General features: G+C 38.9%; 1 protein-coding gene and 1 non-coding gene across 3 annotated transcripts; both read left to right on the forward strand.

Moving 5' to 3' along the window:
- Positions 1-3,365: 3,365 nt before the first annotated feature.
- TRNAA-CGC (transfer RNA alanine (anticodon CGC)) lies at positions 3,366-3,438 on the forward strand. The gene has a single exon. It is a non-coding gene; the product is annotated as a tRNA-Ala (tRNA).
- A 1,412-nt stretch (positions 3,439-4,850) lies between these two features.
- Positions 4,851-17,729, forward strand: LOC127784778 (uncharacterized). 2 transcript variants are annotated; one of them, XR_008019592.1, is made up of 10 exons: positions 4,851-5,053; positions 5,577-5,641; positions 5,979-6,046; positions 8,405-8,511; positions 8,801-8,850; positions 8,924-9,006; positions 9,080-11,353; positions 15,211-15,288; positions 15,998-16,075; positions 16,382-17,729. XR_008019592.1 is itself a non-coding variant. In XM_052312147.1 (7 exons), exons 1-7 carry the CDS (start codon positions 4,996-4,998, stop codon positions 9,192-9,194), a joined length of 546 nt encoding a protein of 181 aa, XP_052168107.1. In that variant the 5' UTR covers positions 4,851-4,995; the 3' UTR covers positions 9,195-12,568. The 2 variants fall into 2 exon arrangements, 1 of the variants encoding a protein (XP_052168107.1); XM_052312147.1 differs by lacking the exons at positions 15,211-15,288; positions 15,998-16,075; positions 16,382-17,729 and having other exon boundaries at positions 9,080-12,568.
- Positions 17,730-20,743: the final 3,014 nt, after the last annotated feature.

Here is a 20,743-nt window from a genome sequence, read left to right on the forward strand (position 1 = left end):
GGTTATAGTTTGACTGGTCGTCTAGGTCAAAGCTATCGGTGACGGGCTTTGCTTAGAGCCCGATTGAGATATATTCATTCGTGACGGCCGTTTGCCCGATTGAGATAACTCTTCACATCAGTGACTTCTAGCCTGTGACGGACGCTGTGCCCGATTGAGATGGGGCTTACTGCCCGATTGAGATGAGGGTATCCGTTCTAGTGAGAGCAATCATATAGATAAAAAATGATCGGATTTAAGTAAAAAAAAAGTAACGCCAATAGTTTTAGTAAACCCGTACACTGTATGGCGGCCAACTCACACATGCTGATGATCAAATGGCCCTGGTTCGTCGTCTTAATTAGGTAGGATTTTATAAGTTTTATAATTTAGTCGTGTTTTACAGCTTGTTTTTCTTGACAGATGCTCCCTTCATTTCTCACATTGCAAGTTATTTTAGTTTTATGAGTCAAGCTTTCCAAATTTGCCATAGTTTATGAAAGAGTACTATACACTACTGGAAAACTGATTTTTGATGGGTTAATTTAAAACCATAATAGTCCCGGTTCCAAAAAAGAACCGAGACTAAAGATCATCTTTAGCCCCGGTTTAAAACCCCACAGCTATTCTACGATCTTTAGTCCCGGTTGGTAATACCAATTAGGACTAAAATTCACGTGTAGTATATAATCCCTCTCCTCCACAACCAACCCTCTCCTCTCGTCAGATCGATCCCTTCCTCCTCTCCTCCCCTCCCCTCTCCTCCTCCCCCCTCCTCCCCTTCCACCTCCCATCCCCGACCCTCTCCTCCCCCTCCTCCCTTCCCATCCGGCGACCAGCGGCCGGCGGGGTCGCGCCCGGCGGCGGCCGGCGGGGCCGTGCCCGTGGCGAGTGGCGAGCGCCGGCAGGCGGCAGCCACTGTCGACATCCTTTCTCTCTTTTTTTTTCAATTTGTGATTCATTTAGATGTATAATTTTGTGATTCGTTGCATGGATCTAAGGTGCATAATCTGTGATGTATATTATTTGTGTGTATTTTTTTAAGATTTGTGATGTATTTGATTTGTGTGTATAAGTAAATTAAGATCTGTGATGTGAATGTTTTGGGATGTTACTTTGATTTGGGATTTGGGGATATGCATCTCACTCGATTTGGGAGAAAATATAGGGATTAAACTCTGGCTAAAGAAATAATGAAAAAAAGAGAGAAAAGGAGACCTACTGGCAGTGCCATTGCCCTCTCTTTAGTCCTAATTGGTGTTACTAACTGGGACTAAAGATATCTTCTCTTTAGTCCTGGTTGGTGTTATTTCAACCGGGACTAAAGATGCCATCTTTAGTCCCGGTTGGAAAACCGAAACTAGAGGGGTTACCAACCGGTAGTATAAACGGTTTCTCCACAAGTGATAACATCAAATTCGTTTCATAAAATCCACCGTGAAATGTCTTGATGGTAAAATTCATTATTGTAAATGTTAGTTTATTTCCTATAAGATCGGTCGTAGTTAGAGGAGTTTGATTTATAAACAAAACTTAAATATAATTTATTACTACAGTAATACTAGTGCAACAATACGTTTGATCAGATCATCAGATGGAGTACTTATTTCATCTCTGTACTCTAACTTCTTCATGTCTCCATATGCATGGCATACACTTCCTTTTTCTCCATGGGCGACGGGCACGAACCACACCAACCAACTCTCTCTCTCTCTCTATATATATATATATATATATTTTATATATATATATATATATATATAGTAAATTTGTTTGGTGCTCCATGGTGCCCGGGCACCATTGTTGAAATTGAGTATATACCCAATTCAAATGAGTATGAAACTTTTTTAATTACTTAGGTATTAACATTAACTACTTTACTAACTAGTTCAAAGTCAAAGCAAGTTTGAACTGAATTTGAACTTGTTTTTGTTAGATTTTGATTCTAAGTATATAGTATCCATACATATAATTAGTTAGGTATGTAATCATGGATTGTGAAATAAAGTTAAATTTGAGTTATTTTGTTGATAGATATAGGTATGAATCAAATTATTATAACTAGGTATATACTCACAATTTGAAAATTTTAAAAAATTTGAGTGATTTTGTGCATTTGATACCATGGTGCCCGGGTACCATGGTGCCCCATATGAGTGTCATATATATATATATATATATATATATATATATATATATATATATATATATGTGTGTGTGTGTGTGTGTGTGTGTGTGTGTACGGATGCACCGTACGCCGTTGCGTTGCGTTGGATCATGGTACACTTTGGATACTGGTGTACCACCACCCACTGGCCACGATCACCCATCCACAAAAACAACACACGGACTCGATCGGCGGGCGTCCCCGTGCGCTCGTGGCGTTTGGCTTGGCGAGCAAAAGCGCCGGGTACAGTGTACGCTAACGCGCGTTGCACGACCGTACTCCCATCATACCCACAAAACAAGTCGTTCTGAGCTCTTAGCCCGTTTTCACAAAACAAGTTGTCGTTCCTCAGTGGGATATAGTTTGGACGCGTATGCCCCTGATGCAAGAGCCGAGCGACGAGCGGCGAGGCAAAAAACGAGGCGACGTGATTAATGCCGCCTTAAGCTGAATGGACATGACTAATGGCACACGCACGTCGCTCGCACACGCTCGCCGCTCGCACACGCGTGTCTCTCTTCCTCGCCGCCCGACTGCCGAGCGCCATCATGGAGTATGTCGAGGCGCCGGACTCCGTCGACGCGCTGGACACCGTTGACAAGCGCCCAAACGAGCACCATGTAAAATCAGCAAAAAAATAAGCCCACAAGAAATTGAACCCAGGCACTAAGCCTTCAAACCTCACTACACTAGCCATTTGAGCTCTATTTGTTTCTCAAAGGAATGCACCCGCACCCTTATTTAATAGGGGCAGATAGGAAAGAATAGCCCCTTATTAATCACTCCTTAGTAAGTATAATCTTGTTCTAAACGATTTGTTTTATGGGTATTGAGGGAGTACGGTGCAGACGGTTGTGTTGGGGATCGGGCGCCGCGCGGCTGGCCACCTGTGACCTGCCCCTCTCGTCTCTAGAAACCCCCCTGTTTCCCACGGTGGTGGTGTCTGTCCCGGTCGGTGCCTCGATCGGCGGCACGTACTCGATCGGCACCGTCTCTGGTCCCGCGCGCGGCAGCTTTCGTTCGTTCCTTGGGCTTCTGGTGTTCCGCCAACGCAGCCTGCGCGCATGTGACCGGCCGACCGGTACAAACAGAATAATGGAGGCAAAGCACGTTGTACGCTCATCATCCGAGCTCTTTTTTTTTTTCTGGGCGTTAACGTGCCTTCGAGGGTGGCTACAGATGTTTGCTTGACCATTTGTACAAGAACATATGACACGATGGGGACGTAGCTCATATGGTAGAGCGCTCGCTTCGCATGCGAGAGGCACGGGGTTCGATTCCCCGCGTCTCCATTCTCCAATTTTTGGTTTTTTGTTTTGATCAATCTCACAAATGTCGCATTTCAGTTTCAGATCGATTGCAGGCTTGTCTGTCAGTATATCTGTTGCTTCTTTATCTAAAAAAAAATATCTGTTGCTTGGTTCGCTGGTTCATTTTCGTCGCCACTCACACAGGAGGTATGTAAACATATGACTTTCTTTAGAGGGTTATGAATCCTTGTTAAAACTCCGAAAAGTAACCGAATCTTTGCTGACCTTTCCTCGCGGAAAAACTAATACGCGTGCGCGTTTCGGGCCCAGAAGGCCCAACGCCGCTGCACTGGCGTGCGTGCGTCTCTCCACTTTTTTTTTCCTTTTTTTCATTTTCTTTCCTTTTTTTTTCCTTTTTTTTTGATTTTTTAATCTTTAGCATGTTTTGAGTTTGAAAGTTTTTAATTTTTGAGTTGAAAATTTTCAAATCTAAACTTGAAAGTTTTCAAATCTCGAGTTGAAAGTTTCAAATCTCGATTTTGAAAATTTTTAAATTTTTCAAATCTTGATTTGAAAGTTTTCGAATCTCGAGTTGAAAGTTTTTAAATCTCAAATTGAAAGTTTCCAAATTTTTCAAATCTGGACTTGAAAGTTTTTGAATCTCGATTCTCGAGTTGAAAGTTTTCGAATCTGAGTTGAAAGTTTCCAAATCTCAAGTCAAAAGTTTTTAAATCTGAGTTTAAAGTTTTCAAATCTCAAGTTAAAAGTTTTCAAATTTGAGTTGAAAGTTTTTAAAATTTGACTTTAAAATTTAAAACTTAAATTGAACGTTTTCAAATCTAACTTAAAAAATTTTCAATCTGTTAGTAAAAAAATCTTCAGAATCTTTCCTAATTACTATTATTAGTGTTAAGTATATTAATTAATTTAGTTAGTTAAGAGTAGACTAAGGCTGTGTTCGGAGATGGGAAGTTGGGAACTAAACTCCCCGCACGGAAAACAGAGCGGTTCATTAGTGCGCGATTAATTAAGTATTTGCTATTTTTTTCAAAAATAGATCAATATGAATTTTTAAAGCAACTTTCGTATAGAAACTTTTTACAAAAAAACACACCGTTTAGTAGTTTGAAAAGCGTGCGCGCGGAAAACGAATAAGAGGGGTTGGGAACATGGGATTGCAAACACTCCCTGAAGGGAGGGGGAGTGGGGCTCACGCGCCAGCTAGCAGCCCGCTTTCCTCGGCCTTGTTTGGCAGGCCTAACCTCTCGGCCAATTTCCCGTCGGTGGGCCAGAATTTGGCCCATTTAGGCCCGTTAAACACTTTAACTTGCTCCCCCGCGAGCCTTCTGAAATCACGGCCCGGCCCAATATATGTCCTGTGCAGCCGTACCTCCGGCCCAAGTACATTCATCCGGCCCAGCTTCACGATTCCCTTCTCCTCGAGGCGAGAGCCGAGCAAAAGCCGCACCTCGTCTCCTCAGCCTCGCGACTTCGCCTCGCCGGCGCCGCGGCGATTCCCCCACACGGCACCACCAAATCCGCCGCCGCCGCCGCCGTCGCCGCCGCCGCTTGCACCGGTTGCTCCGGGCGGGTGTCGGGATGCTGGCGAGGGTCTCCCGCCTGGGGCTCCATGCCCTGCGCCGCGCCACTGCGCCAGGTGAGATCCCCCCTTCCTCCCCACCGCGGCGGTTCCGCTTGTCGTCGTCGTCGTCGTCCTCGTCGTTGTTGTTGTCGGTGTGGTTGGCGTCGCCGCCTCGTGCGCCGCACGGTCTAGAATGGCATGGTTCGGGCTCCGCTTGCTCCGTCTCTCTCCTCTCCCTCCCTCATCGTGAATCTCCGGAAAAATCTGCCGCGCATGCTACAGCGATTTGAGCTCGAGATCATCGGGATGCAAAGGATGGCGTAGGGTTTGGCTGTATACGTATTGGAGATAAAGAGTTATGGTGGTTTCCGCCTAGCTCTCACTTGCTCGCTAGCTTTGGGAAGACAAGAGACTGGGCTGCTGCCTTGTGTGTTTGCCATGGAATTAATTGGAGTTTGGGATCTGGGCATGAGTTACTTGTTCTGTAGATTGCTTCGAGGTGTTTGATTGAAAAGAGAATTTGCATTTTTGGAAGTTTGATTTGGTCGCCTTCTCTCTGTTTTCACTGCTTGAATTATTATGCACTGTTACTTATCAGGTCAAAATTCACTCGCTTCAAGGAGGCACGGAGCAGAAGCTGTTACCTCTCATGTGAACCATTTGGTTAGTTCTGTTACAGCTCTTGATCTCTATAACATCTATTAGGGTTTGTGTTGGTGAGAATTCATTTCCTTGGTGCTCTGAAAATTGGTCTACATGTGCCCTTACCTTACTGTAGAAACGCTAGTTAGGTTGTGTAGTCACTACTAGGCTGGTCGCAAATTTGTGTGTCTTTTATGCCGTTTAAGCTTTCCTAACTGGATCTCTTGCAGCTTAAAACATGGGGTTAAGTGCCACTCGCCTGTAAACCCGGAATTTTGTACAACTAAAGCATGAAACATGCGGTTTTCTGACTTTTACATATTCTCTAAATGGTAATGACAAAGGAAATGCTTTTCAGGGGAAGACTTTCTTCTGTTCGAACACAAATGCTACATCCAGTGATAGGAGCAGCGAGTCAGAAGCTAAGTAAGTTGTATTAAGTATTAACTCTGTGGGCTTGACCAGTGTAACTCGTTATCCATTTTAAGCTAGGCCCCATTCTTTTCAACTAATTCACAGGATTATTTCTGCAGATTATTTGCTCCATGCCTCTAAAAATATGTTTTCTCAAAAATATTTCTTCTACTGTGTGCCTAGACCACATGTTCTAAGCTATTTGTTAAGTTTATTTCTTGAAATATTTTAATTTTTCCCTATAATCAAGTGGATAATCCGAGACAATAATGCAGTTAATAATCTGTTTCAAATGGGCCCTAAGGGTGCGTTAATTTCAATGTTTCAGCCAATTAACCAGGTTTCTTACCTGACAAGACACTCAATTAGATCATGATTAATTAATTAAGTATTAGCTATTATAAATTTGAAAAATATATTTATTTTAGATTTGTAGAAACTTCTAAATATTTTTTTTTTTCAAAAATCACACTTTTTAGCAGCTTGGGAACCGTGCCAACGATAATCTAGTAGCTAGTAGCCAAAAAGAAATGAGCCTAAGTTAGATATGTAAGTATCTAGGTTTGTGACAAAAAAGTTTGATATGCTATTTGTAGATTACTTTCTGGAACACAAATTTACTCTGGTGATGTCTGTAAATCTGGTAATTAACATGAACGGCATTCATGTTTATGAAGCTTTTGGGCCTTTGGGAATGCTTTTGGCTTGGAAGTTGGCAAACTTCAGATAAAACTTCTCCAAGATGAATAGTTAAGTACCACTCAAGAATAGGAGGCACTTAAAAACATTCCATTATCATTCAACTCTTTTAGTTTAGGGGCAATTTTGTTCTTTCCCCTACTTTGATGTCCAATATTGATTTTGCCCATGTTTTTAGGGTTTTCGTTTTTGCCCCTACGTTTTTGAAACGAAACAGCCATTTGCCCCTGTTCCGTTAGTTCTTGCTAATGGTGTTAAATGTGGGGTAAAAAGGACCAAGTATACCCTTAGATATTTCCGGTACTTTTGTACACCACTTTCAAATTTGATCCAAATCTTGGCAAACTTTCACAAATTGTTGACAAATTAAATTACTGCTAGAGTATTGCATCAATAGATTTGTATTTTGATTATGTCAAAAGTATATACTTGTCTTTTTAACCCCCCCCCCCCCCAAACACACACACACATTTAACACCGTTAGGAAGAATTAATGGAACAGGGGCAAACGGTTGTTTCGTTTCAAAAAAGTAGGGGTAAAAACGAAAACCCTAAAAAACAGGGGCAAAATCAATATTGGACATCAAAGTAGGGGCAAGAACGAAATTGTATAATCAATGGTAGTTTACTAGTTTAGTTAACTAGCCTTGGTCTTGTATTATCAGATCTCTTTAGAGGTAGAGCTTGTATAATTCTGCCCTTCTGCACATGAGTATCATCTTTGTCTATATTGGAGTTATGCAATTCTACTTTCTGTGTGTTGTCATAGAGGCAACTATTAGGGAGCAAAGAGAGTAGAAGAATGAGATGTTAAACATTATATGGGGGCTCAATTAGAAATATAAATAGGTGGGATTAACGGAATAAAACGGGTAATTGGGAGGCCCATATGGGTTTCCTGCTCCAAAATTGTTTCTCAAGTTCTTACATGATGCAGCATTGGTCAACCTAGAAGCCATCATCTTGCCTGGGTGATTCTACCACTTCCATTGGACTTGACATGGTTATGGGATTTCTCTGTATGATTTTCATGTTTACATATGCTGTCAACCTCAAAATGTGCTTAGCCTTGGTAATCGTCTCCTTTGATGCCCATCTTCCCGCAAGTTTTTTTTTTCTCTTCTCCTTTTATTTTGAAGCCAACTTTCCTCCAAAGATGCAGAGTGTGTTCACTTCATATTATTCTGAATATGAGTGTGGTTCATCCTCACTGAATAATGCAATTACTCTTACTCCATGCAACTGTGAATGTATGCTGTCTGAGAATAGATTGTGCTGTTGACCTTTTGAACACCAGCAAGGCCATTATGAGTGTCTATTCCATATCATGTATGGAATTTATCCTGAAGCTTGTGTCACAAACTTAATTTAGGTAAAAAGGTTTGCGATTTTTGCAGTTTTACTGGTCCATCTCTTTTTTGACGAGCATAGGGTATTCGTTTGAGGTCTACTTGCTTCATGTTGCTGCCTATTTGAATTTTTCTCAGCATGTCAACTTTCTGAATTTAAGTACATGACACATTACATGTTTTACAGTGAGCATAAATGTCATTCCAATGGGGCGCTACTGTTTTTTATCTGTTGGCTCATGTGTGATTTTGGTTATAAAGTCCATATTGTTTTATTCTACAATTTGAACTTGAATATCAAATATTATAATTTAATTTGCAGGATATCTGTGACTTTTGTTGATAAGGATGGCGAGGAAAAGCTTGTTAAAGTACCTATAGGAATGTCAATGCTAGAGGCAGCACATGAGAATGACATAGAACTTGAAGGTCATTGAAATGCCGGGTCTTAATGTTTGCTCATTTTGATTTAAATCAATTTTTAAGTACATTTATGCTTGTGCATGTTTCATGTTGTGTTGGACAAAATCTATCGTTCTGTTATACCTATCATTCTGAGCCTTGGCATTGTCACCGTGCCACCTTAACTATCCTGTTATGTTGATCTGTCTTATTGAAGTACAAAAATGATTTTCCTAGCTCCATTTCTGGTACCACTAAAATAACTGTATTTTTTCTAATATATCATCTGAATTGCCCCCTGTTGTCATGATAACAGGGGCATGTGAGGGCTCTCTTGCATGTTCGACATGCCATGTGATTGTAACGGTATGATGTTATTCTTAAAGGTTCAATTGGATTGGATGGTAAAAGTGTAGTTTGATAAGAAAGTTCTCTTCAGGATGTTGACTACTACAACAAATTGGAAGATCCTGTGGATGAGGAGAACGATATGCTGGACCTTGCATTTGGGCTTACAGAGACGTACGATTATCTTCTTTCTCAATCCTTTTGAATTTACTACTTTTATTTAACTAATTTAATCTTGTTTTTTTAGATCCCGTCTTGGTTGCCAAGTGATTGCAAGCCCTGAGCTTGATGGAATGCGATTGGCACTGCCATCAGCTACGAGAAATTTTGCAGTTGATGGGTATGTTGCGAAATCACACTGATTTCAACAAAATCATGAAAGGTGGATGTTGGATGACTCCAAGTTTTGTAGAATACGAGATATAGTTATTGGCGTATCCTCAATCTTGAATTTCTATTCTACAGAAAACAAACACTTAATTTCTATGATAATTGATAACTTCCCTTCTCTCTTTTTTCGATGGCAAATATGCCAAATTGCTTTGTAAAACAACACAAGTAAAATCAATTAGAAATATGGATTATTCATTGAAACCTTTTGTGGTGAAAAATATGGCTACTTATTCCATCATTTTTTTGTTCTTCATTTATGCATGGAAAAGGCTAAATTTTAACCCTGAACTCTGTCATCTATACACTTTTCAACCCTGAGTTTTGAAACCTTCCAATCTACAACTTTAAACTGTTGAATCTTTTCACTTTTGCCCTTTGTCTCAAGTTAGGATGGTGTTCCTATTACATGTCATCTGTGTGGCACTGTGGCATATCTAGGTTAATACTTGAATATATAGTGGAATCAGCTGTTATATGTACCTATTATGTATAGGTTGTTTTTTTTTTGCGGGGATATTATGTATAGGTTGTTGGCAGTAAATGATATTTTTATTTCAATAATTTGAGCCTGACCTGTCAGAAGTCTATTTTTGTCGTCATGTTCTGTTTGGAAACATCACCTTTTGCTGAATATATGTTGTTGATGTTATGAGATGACGAAAGCCACACCACGAGGCAGTTGAGGGTAAGTGTGCATATAGCAAACCATTATCCAAAAGAGTAGGTTGCCATCTTATCCAGGATCCTAGAAAGAAGATATGGTTTATTTGTTCTTAAATTAATTTCCTAACTTTTGTCATTGACCATCCAATTTAAGGTCCCATTTGGAAGAGGACTTCCATATGAAACCGATCAGTTCCAGAAAGAATTGGTAAAACTCCCCAAAAGAGGCTGAAAAGATAGGTCCAATGGTTATTGAATAGTGTGGTGCACCATATAAATTAAAGTCCATTAAATTGTTTGCATCACCATTATTTGGTTACTTTTACAAATGCAACATTCTGACCTGGAGATGAGTTGTTTTAATAACTTAACTACGTAAGGGATCCAAGGAAGTGAAAAGAGTAAGTTTATAACTGAAACAGCTATCTAGTACTTCCCCAGTAAGCCTGCAAAAGATGGTGCTTATTTTCGTTGTGTTATCTGATTTGCAAAACCAATGGCACTGTTTCATCTTTTTACCTCTTTTTGCTTCCCTAATTACATTGCCCATATGGGCCTTGGAAAACTTTGTTGCTACTGAAAGGTGACATGCCTTGATAAAAAAAAAACGTCCTAATGAAATGGACCAATTTCCCTGTGAGCAGGGATGCTCCCTGTCATTGTTTTTATTTAGATATCAGATAGAGTCATCTCTTCTATGAGTGCTTCTATTTCTTTTCGAGCTGCTGATATCTGAAGTCCAACTACCAGCTGAAAAGCCTCTTTCGCTATTGCCAAATTGTTGTGTCATATTTTATATCTCCTCTGGTTGCTCTTGTAGTCTCGCTTTCGCTCCTCAGATTTTTGTCCTATGGTCAGAGCTCATGATTTTGACACATACAAGATTTTATTATTTCATTAGAATATTGGTCATAATGGTATGACGCTTACTATCGCTGACAGCACCCCAATTGTGGACGTGCTGGCTTTATTGTATCCACGAGTTGATTTTAATGGTGTGCTTTGTTTTGTACTTCCACTGTTGTTTATTGTACAGTTGATTTGGCTAGCAAAGGTTCTGGCATTGTTGATGACAATCTCATCTAGAAGCAAATCCTGGTTTGATAAAAGCAGTTGATTTATAGGGTTCTGGTTTGGGCTTTCTGGTGCATTTATCTTTCTCATATGTTTTATCTCCTTCCTGTTGCAATCTGCACGTCCCTCCGAAGTTAATTTCATGATTCCTTTTTCATCGAGTGGTTAATGACAGGACAACCACCATTGCATACTTTTTGCGCAGACTGCATTGTCAGCTCACTGCAATTTGGTTTGAGAAATACCATCCAGCAACGTTCTGTCATTAACAACAGGTGGAATGCTTCTATCAGTCTGATTTGCCAAGAGATCCTGTTACGGTGTCAGTGATATGGTAAGTAAGAGTAAGAGCAGTATGAGAAAGAAATGGAATTTTCCTCGTCATAAGAAGGTATGTTACTCCTCTGATTTTTTTTTAATTATATAGTGGACTACTTTCAGAAAACAAATAATGTCTGAATAAGCATTTTATAAACATTTTAAGCCTTAAGTTGAACAAGGGAACATAACTCTCCGGATAGGGTATTTCAGGGCATTGTTTTGTTACATGGGGTTATGCTACCTTCCGTGATCACCCTTCATCAATAGCTAAGCCTGAGAAAAAGATGTCATGTTTTTCAAATGCTATAAATTTTCCTTCTTTTATATTGAATGAAGATGTCATTTGTGGTTTGCAAAAAGGATGGAGGGCTTGTATATTTGACTCTCTGCCTTCTGCTGGTGTTCTCTGCCCTATCATTGCACTCCGCATCTAATATTCCTTTTTCTCTGGTTCTCTTTCAAATTTACACGGAAAATGACTGTCGAAGCCCGTAGTCGTCGTTTAGAAGTGAAATTCTTACCAACTTTGTGCATTTATTTTTTTCACCTTTAGCGATCGATTACCTACCATGACAATGAAGTGCTTGTACCTTTTACCATCTTTTTTTTTTTTTGAGAAACACCTTTTTACCATCTCTGTCACTTGAGTTAAACGGTTTTCTTAGATAAAAACTAGGTCAATACGATTTGATTCACCACGTTGAGCAAAGGTTGCTAGCCTACTATACTGAAAAAAAAAAGAATGAGTGATTTACCATGTGTATGATCTTAATGCATAATTACTTACATGTTCAGTGTTTTTTTTTCTGGGACTGAAGATCTGAAAGTGACATCTCATTTGAATTGAGTATATACTCAATTTGAATCATGGAGCCCGGGCACCATGGAGCACCAAACAAATTTACTATATAGGACACTCATATGGGGCTCCATGGTGCCCGGGCACCATGGTATGAAATACACAAATTCGCCCAAAATTTTCAAAATTTTTAAATTGTGAGTATATACCTAGTTATAAGTATTCGATTCATATCTATACCTAGCAATAAAACAACTCAAATTTATCTTTATTTCACATTCCAATATTACATACCTAACTAATTATATGTTTAGATGTTATATACCTAAAATTAAAATCTAACAAAAACATGTTTAAATTCAGTTCAAACTTGTTTGAACTAGTTAGTAAAGTAGTTAATGTTAATACCTAAACATTAAAAAAAATTTCATACTCATTTGAATTGAGTATATACTCAATTTGAATCGTGGAGCCCGGGCACCATGGAGCACCAAACAAATTTACTATATATATATATATATATATATATATATATATATATATATATATATATATATATATATATATATATATATATATATATATATATATATATATGTATATGTAGAGAGAGAGAGAGAGATGAAGATGCTATTAGCCCGATTGCTACGTAATCCGTGGTTGGTAAACGTTAAATCCATCGATCACGGCAAAGTTTATATGGTTCCAAGGAGGCCGTTGTTCGTTCGATGGATCAGTTGCCGCCTAGCCACCCAAGTTGCACTCTGTCAATCGGCCGTGCAGCGTTGGATTTAATAGCAATTAATTATTATACTAGTAATGTTTAGCGATCAACGAGTGGTTAGTACCTCCTTAAGCTCTCTACATTTTCACTGCCAGTGACGATGTGGATGTTCTTGGGGTAGATGTCAGGATGTTAGAAGGAGCACACACAACTGTCCGAGAATTTTTGTGTATCAGTCGTTTTTTTGTTTTTCATGTGAGCTCACTTATGGGTCAAAAATAAACGGGTTCGTGGGTTATTTTAGTCTATAAGTGGGTTTCGTTAGTTAGCCACTTACACTCTTACTTCAAGCCAAGCTGGAGTTATTCATTTCTTTATAATTTAGATCACGTGTCTTAGGCTATAGTTTGCAGAAGAAAATAAGATCCCTACCAAGCAGGTCACCTTGGAGTCCGATGTTCTCATAATTAAGAAAATTTAGTCCTGGACTTGGTTGATTGGGGTGTATAATTAAGAAAATTTAGTCCTGGACTTGGTTGATTGGGGCGTGTAGAAATTCCTGGCACACAGGTAAACTTTGGAGTTTACTCTAGACTTCTATAGGAGAGACAATGAGCTGAGTTGATCATAATTTGTCACCCCAATGATTCGGCAATTAATTAACTTCTTAACAACCACCCTGTCATTTTACGGCAATTATCATTGGATGGCTTTGACGGGTGTATTATTATTGCCTTTCTAGATGCGTGCCAAGAAAAGCAGATAGAAATAAATAAATAGAAAGATGGATACCTGAATGGGCAGCAAACTTCTGGTTGCACTACAAGTTTCCGGCAAGCGTAGAAACTAGAAAGGAACCATGACTTTCATTTCTTTTGCTCAAAAGATGAGCAGAAATATTATAAGAAAACAGAGGGGGAAAGTGCATCAGATCCTGCCACTAATTACCAACCACTGGCCTCTGAAATTAAAAACAAAAGGATGAGAAATGTCGCCACTGAGTGTTACACAATTTTTTTCAAGAAAAAACAGAGTTTCGCATATCTCATGCCACTTACATCCAAGACTTCATTGAGAAGGTAGCATGCATGTCCTTTTGTTATAAATATGTCAAAAACTAAATACATCGTATTTCTTGTAGGCATTATCCATGATCTATCTTTCATTTATTGCAATACCATCCGTTGAAAATTATAAGACGTATTTTATTTCATTAGGATAAGACTATGACTAACAATTACTCTATTATGACATAATTTTTTGTTACTATTATATTTATATTAACAAAAAAAATACTTTCTTATAATTAATTTTTTTATCACATAGATGACAATATCAGTAAAATAGTTGTTAGTTAAAGCTTTGTTCTAATGAAATAAAATCCGTCTTATATTATTAAATGGAGAGAGTAATAACATCCTAACATAAATGACTGATGGTACAATTCCAGTTAGCTACTAAGACAAAATCCTTGCCTTAAAAAAGTAAGACAGAATCCAAGACATGACATATAAGTGTGATCAGTAGTACCAATCCTCTCACAGATTGGCCTTCAACTACTAGATTAATGAAACAGTGTCCTTATTTGACCCTAAAACTATTAGTACATTCACCGAATGTGCCTTTTGTTTGTAGTCTACAAATCCCGACCAACTACCCATTCGCTTGTCGTGCAGAATAATTACTACTTTTTAGAACTAAATATGGTCCTTTTCATTGTATAAATACATACTAATAGTTCAATTCTGTGTATTATACTTTCTCCAAAGAAAAATTCTCTCAAAAAAACACTAAGGGAATGCTTAGAAAAATACCATATATATGAAGGACTTTTGCAAGAAAAAGAAACATGATTTGCACAGGAACATATATAGGTCTCATTTTTTCCCCCTGAATTTTCACATATTTGCCTTCAGCACCTAGAAATGCTCTGGTTCGCAAATAAAAAGGATGAACAACTTAGAACAAGGACAAATAGACTATCCCTTTCAAATGATGGTCAAACTAATTATAAATTCATTGACAACATTAACTAAACGAGTGAAGAGTGAAGAGAAGATGAGACATGTACCGGTGTACTATATCTTATTGTTAAGGGAGTACTACACGTATGGTTTCACCTACTGACTTTTTATATACACAGCGCAGATGTGCTTAGCTTCACCTGCTACCTCCATACCGAACCAAAGTCCAAAGAGATCAGCAACTCAAATCAGCAGCCTTTGCATAAGCATATAATAATTCGGTAATAAAAAAACAAAACGAATATTCAAGGACATATATTCTTTCTTAAGCTTTCTAATTTATAAGCTCACGCGTCCAATTTTTTCAATGTCATCTAGAAGCTTATCAGTTAATTTGTCACTTTGTCTTTCAAATTAAAATTGTCATTCTCAATTTGCAGTTGATGGGCATGCATTTCTCTGTATTGCGTCAGTTTTACACATCGATTAGTTGGTTCATCGCAAAAAGGATTAGACAGGTGATTTCTCACTTATATAGTAATGAGATACTTTATTATGGTCTATACTAATAGCAGATATATAATCTAGACCGATCATCTTTTCCAATCCAATGAATCATATTTATTTATTTGGAAAAATAGAACCATGCCATTATAATTTTGCAAAGTTTGAGATATGCCATCGGTATCTCAATGACATATAGGACCCACATGAGTCAATGACATGTGGGTCAGGATGGCATATCTCAAATTTTACAAAATTATAATGGTATGGTTCCAATTTTCCCTTATTTATATTATCATGTCGATTATTACTAGTAAAAAATCTAATTGTAGTAAAATTTATAAATCAACTGTTGAAATTTCTCCAACTAATAACAATATTGTAGTATAATACTACCTATTAAATGCCATGCCATAAGTGAGTGATGCCTACAATATACACTAGGATTGCTTTAGCTTGGCACACTATCGCATTGTGGCTCTTTCAGGTTCACGTCTGGATTCTGGAAATGGGACAGATTGTCAAATTTATGCATTTGTATGGGCGAAATTTTGCTGAATTATGATGTCTTTGCCGTTAGATCCGGGCAGAAAGTGTCCTCCATAAAAACACTTGAATGCAAGCCTCAATATCTCTCTCCTCTCCCTGACGCATCATAGAAGTTGCTAGATATATACGTACACCGTCTCCAAAAAAATTGTTCATATTGATTTTCACATGCAGGTATTTATTTCATGGACAGCTATAGTGAATCGGCGATTGATTTCCTAGCCTGCAGGTCATTGCGCAACGTCTATTAGAGTAAGTTCAATAGTATAGCCAACTATTAGCTCCAATTCATTTATAGCCAATCTAATAACTCATTCATACAATAGTTACATACTACACTATTAATACCTGGTCCCACCTGTCATACATACACTATGTCTTGGAGTCCGTGCTACAACTGACTACAAATCTGTAGCCCGCTGCCATTCTCTCTCTCCATTTATCTCCTTAAAATATGTTTGCAGCTGGTTTATAGTCTGTTATTGTATCTGCTCTTACATACTGATCACAGTCTGAATCTGCTGCAAGCTGTAAAATAAGCCTCCTTTTTCTCTGAAGTTTTGGGCAGGATTTCAGGTTACGAGAAGCGCGTGATGCAGTTAAACGGACAGTGGCTTTAGCCAGGGGATGGCACTTTCTAATTAGTTGGGGATATGATCAATTGATCATGCATTCCCAATGTTAAAAGTGATGGGGTCATGGGAAATGGCCGGGCTGTTATCGGCCATGCCTTCGCTGTCCATCGGCCATTTCATTCCATCAGCCAATGGGATGGGAGCATTTGGAGCCTTAATGCCGTCCATGCTTTTTTTTTCTCTCTCTTCCTCTATTCTCTCACTCTCTCCCCTCATCATTATCTTTTTTTTTTCTGAAAGGCCAAAATTTTAAAATATAATTTTTAATATTAACTTTTAGGTATAACCTCTTTGTCTTCTTAGAAATCATGAAAATAAGTATGGGCAATGAAAATAACCCCTAAAACTAATTTAGGATTAATTTTCTTAAATTCAAAAATGAAATACATCTTTTTAGAAACTAGCTGACATGACTTTGCATTGCAATCGGTTTTTTGGCTAACCAGCTGCTTTTTTTAGGGGGGAGGTAGGGGAGGTAGTTGTGTGTTTCATGCGATGTGGAGAGGAATGGACGGACTATTCCGCTTTTAAGTAGTAGATAATTAAAATAATGTCAAGAGAGCTCTTAGACTCTGTTCTTTGTCGAGGTGGACTATGTTCGATGAAATTGTTTTAAGATTTTTTTATATATAATTGCTAAGTTACAAATGAAAAAAATATTGAAAATGGGCTTGTTCGGTGTGACTAGATGGCAGCCAACAGTGACTACATACAATTTCTACCATAACCGTAGCAACAGCCGCAAGCGAACACACCCAATATCAGGAGAAACAACATTGGGTAAAATCTCCTTTGAACAGGAATTCTAATAGGAATTTTACATGAATTTAATTAATTCCTACGAAAATCCTATAAAATTAATGCATTCAAAAGGAGCCTTGAAAAATTGTCTAACCACAATTTGATTTGTCAACGAAATACATAGCTTCTTTCCATAACTATTATTCCACAACTGTCTAAAAAATTAAGCGCAATGCATCAACCTCACAGCCCCATCGTTTGGCCTAAACAGCCAAAGAATAAGCCAAAATTTGAATTTTTGAACTTGATTTTGAAGTTGATTTTGGAATGCTTTTAACGTAATTTTTGTTAATGTTGGCTTTTAAGTCGCTACGAACAAATCTACAAAAGTTTTACTTATAAATTAATTTTAATTTTCTAATAAGCCAAATAAGCCATTTTGGGTAAAATGGCAACCGATGGGAGCCTCAAACTCTTATCCTCCTTATTACATTTTTTAAGCATGAATTCCTCCACTAATATGACACTATCCGAAGCCCTGCACAGAGTCAAGTTCTGCATGATATGGGTCAGTCATCAGTGGCCACCTAGCCTGCACCAATCCTTTTTTTTTAATCTCCAGGGTGTACAAATTAAGAAGAAACAGACGGGTTAATCAATGGAAAGTGCCAGGCTCCAAATACAAAAGCTAGGGGTGACAGCTGAGCTAGACTTGACTTCAAGGTAAAACCAGGTATCTAATCTTAACACAGTTGCAATGAGAGCCCCTGGAAACGATGAAAAAGATTCAATCTGAGCCACGAATTTGGTCGGGGAGTCGAGTCATCAACGTGCAAAGTACGGTATTGACGCCAAATAGTGGTAGAAGTAGCAGCAGTAGTGCCCTCTCGCTTTCACTTTAGTGCCATTGCATTCTGCTCTTCAACTGTCTGTACTCTTCTGTACTGTACTGATCAATCTGCACTTAGGGTGTGTTTAGTAAATCTTTGATTCGTTTCTGATCATCTCAATCGGAATCTTTCATGCTCCTACATGATCTATCAGGTTAGTTAGGATTAATTGTCTTCCCTGTGCACTTGGAAAGGGAGCCTCAGGTTTAGCTTCAGAGAGAGATGGAGTGTACTGTACTTGCGAGTTGTTTAATGCTACCACTACTAGTATATATCCTCCCTCAGAAGCTTCTAGAAGGACCCATGATAATAATGTTCTAATGCTGAGGAATTCAGTTTAACTCATCATCCTTCATGAACCAGCTAATTAGGCCACTGAATCAGGAGGCCACTTTGCCATCTTGGATTCTTGGAAGTCCTGCCAACACATAACGTATGTGCGTACGTTTATATGAGCGTCTATTCGCTTCGGCCAAATAATTAAATAAAAGATTAGAGAAGAAGAAGAATAAGGATTGGTTTGGTTCGTGGCTAAATAGGCCTTCCCAAATTTTGTCAGTGCCAAATTTTGACAAGTTTTAGCATGACTAATTTTGGTAAAATAAAGTTGTGTTTGGATTGAAACTAAAATAGCCTAAGTTCACTATTGAAATGGCCTTAGATATGCTAAAATTTAGCTTCAAACCAAATAGACACTAAACACTATTAAAATTACCAAATATTGATAAATCTAATTTAGATCTCAAACCAAACCAGCCTAAAAGGCGAGACTGAGACCGAGAGACCGAGAAAAAAAAAAAGAGATCACGCATCAACATCTGCAATGCAGCCGTGTTCTACACGGTGCACTGAACCAGTAGTAGTGTGGTGCGTTGCTGCATCCATCACTGGCTAACAAACCCTTGGCTTAGCTGCTTAGGTCGACCTAAGTCATCGCTTTCGTCGTCGGTCAATTCGGTGTGTGGAAGTACACTGAACTCTCACCTACCTCGCCGGAGTACGTGTTGTATACAGCTGCTGCTAGCTCCTGCCGGTGGCTACTCCGGCGACTGGCTCTTCGTGTGCGCGGCGGTGGCCGTCACCGTCCTCATCTCCAACCATGTGACACACGTAGGCTGTCCTTTACCGATGCTTCCTAGCTACTACAGCCGAGTTTAGTTCCAAAATTTTTCTTTAAACTTTTAACTTTTTTATCACATCAAAATTTTTCTATATATACAAACTTTTAACTTTTCAGTCACATCGTTTCAATTTCAACCAAACTTTTAATTTTGGTGTGAACTAAACACACCCTACCTTCATCTCAAAATGTACGAGACTTTGACTATGTACTCGAAGAAGTATAATATCTGGGTAAATAACTATAGTCTTTTATATTTTGGGAGGAAAGTAGTGACTAATAATATCATATCATGTCATTGTTAGCGACCTAGCAATTAGTAACTGTTCATCAGTCATAACCGAATAATCCACAGGGTTTAAATGTTTAATTAACCAGAAATTTCGATGTGGATCTAATGCTTAAGAAAGGATATGTAGCCTTCATGTAGGCCAGTGAGAATAAAAAAGGAGATCTTGAGCTTCTAGAAGGGCGATCTCTGAAAATCCTGGAGTCTGAAGTTCTGAACATTGATCCTCGACTGTAGGTATCATATTTCAGAGTCATTTCTGGCTCTGAAATAACACACATGCGCCACATCTAATGTAGACAAAAAGATGAGTCCCCTTCAGAGCCCAGGGGAGAACTAAACCCAGCGAGGACGATAGCAACTGAGAGTGTATGTATTGAGACCAGAAGCGATTCTGCAAATGCAAAATAGTGTTGGCCCACATTAGGTACTCACAAATGGCTTCAGAAACATCACATGTCTCTTGTATTAATTATTGTTTCCAGATGTTCTTGGACCGATGATCAGAGAGAACATTATGTACAGGCACGCCTAACCGAAGTCTGAACGCTGGAGTTTAGCACCTGACAGCTGCTCACCGTCTCCAATCAACTCATCACACTAAGATGGTACCAATAACACTCACAGCAAAGTGACAAGGTGCACACAAAGAGTGGCAACTCGCTACTACATTACAATGGAATATAACAACACGCATACTTCCCGAGGTCCTAAATGCTGCGATGCAAAAAAAGTTCTTGAAATATCAATTCAAATTCAAATTCATTTCTTAACCTTAAAATAGTCAATTAATCCGTTTATATTCTCGTACAATTCAGCATTCCATTTCACTCCATTCAACCCCTAAAAAAGAAAGACATACCCCCGAATTAAAGGAAAAACCTTTTGTGATATAATGTTTTCATAAATTGTGAGACCCATATAAGGACAATAAGTTAGATGATCTAATTTCAAGTTTGATGATGCCCTGTGAACATGTCTCGGCCCAACCCCAACTAATGTCAGTACGGCACCTTGGATTCCCCACCCCGCTACACCGCCAAAAACCGCAAGGCTCCGAGGTTTTTTTTCCTTCACCGAACGCGTCTCGTCAGTCATCAGTCGTCACCGCACGCACTCGTGTCCCGCGGAGCTCATTTCTCGCGTGTCGTCCACAGCCAAAAACCCAACCGCGCGCGCCGAGCCGTGGACGCGAGCCTCGCCCCGCACCAACCCCGCAGAAAAACGAGAAAAACACCGCGCGAT

Source organism: Oryza glaberrima, chromosome 9 (assembly GCF_000147395.1).
Source record: "Oryza glaberrima chromosome 9, OglaRS2, whole genome shotgun sequence".
Classification (NCBI taxonomy): domain Eukaryota; kingdom Viridiplantae; phylum Streptophyta; class Magnoliopsida; order Poales; family Poaceae; genus Oryza; species Oryza glaberrima.

Bases quoted from the DNA above. Each gene is read 5' to 3' on its own strand.
- LOC127784778 (XM_052312147.1), top strand. From the start codon at position 4,996: ATGCTGGCGAGGGTCTCCCGCCTGGGGCTCCATGCCCTGCGCCGCGCC. The intron at 6,047-8,404 runs GTAAGTTGTATT...TTTAATTTGCAG, and splicing joins AGCAGCGAGTCAGAAGCTAA to GATATCTGTGACTTTTGTTG. The intron at 8,512-8,800 runs GTCATTGAAATG...TCATGATAACAG, and splicing joins GAATGACATAGAACTTGAAG to GGGCATGTGAGGGCTCTCTT.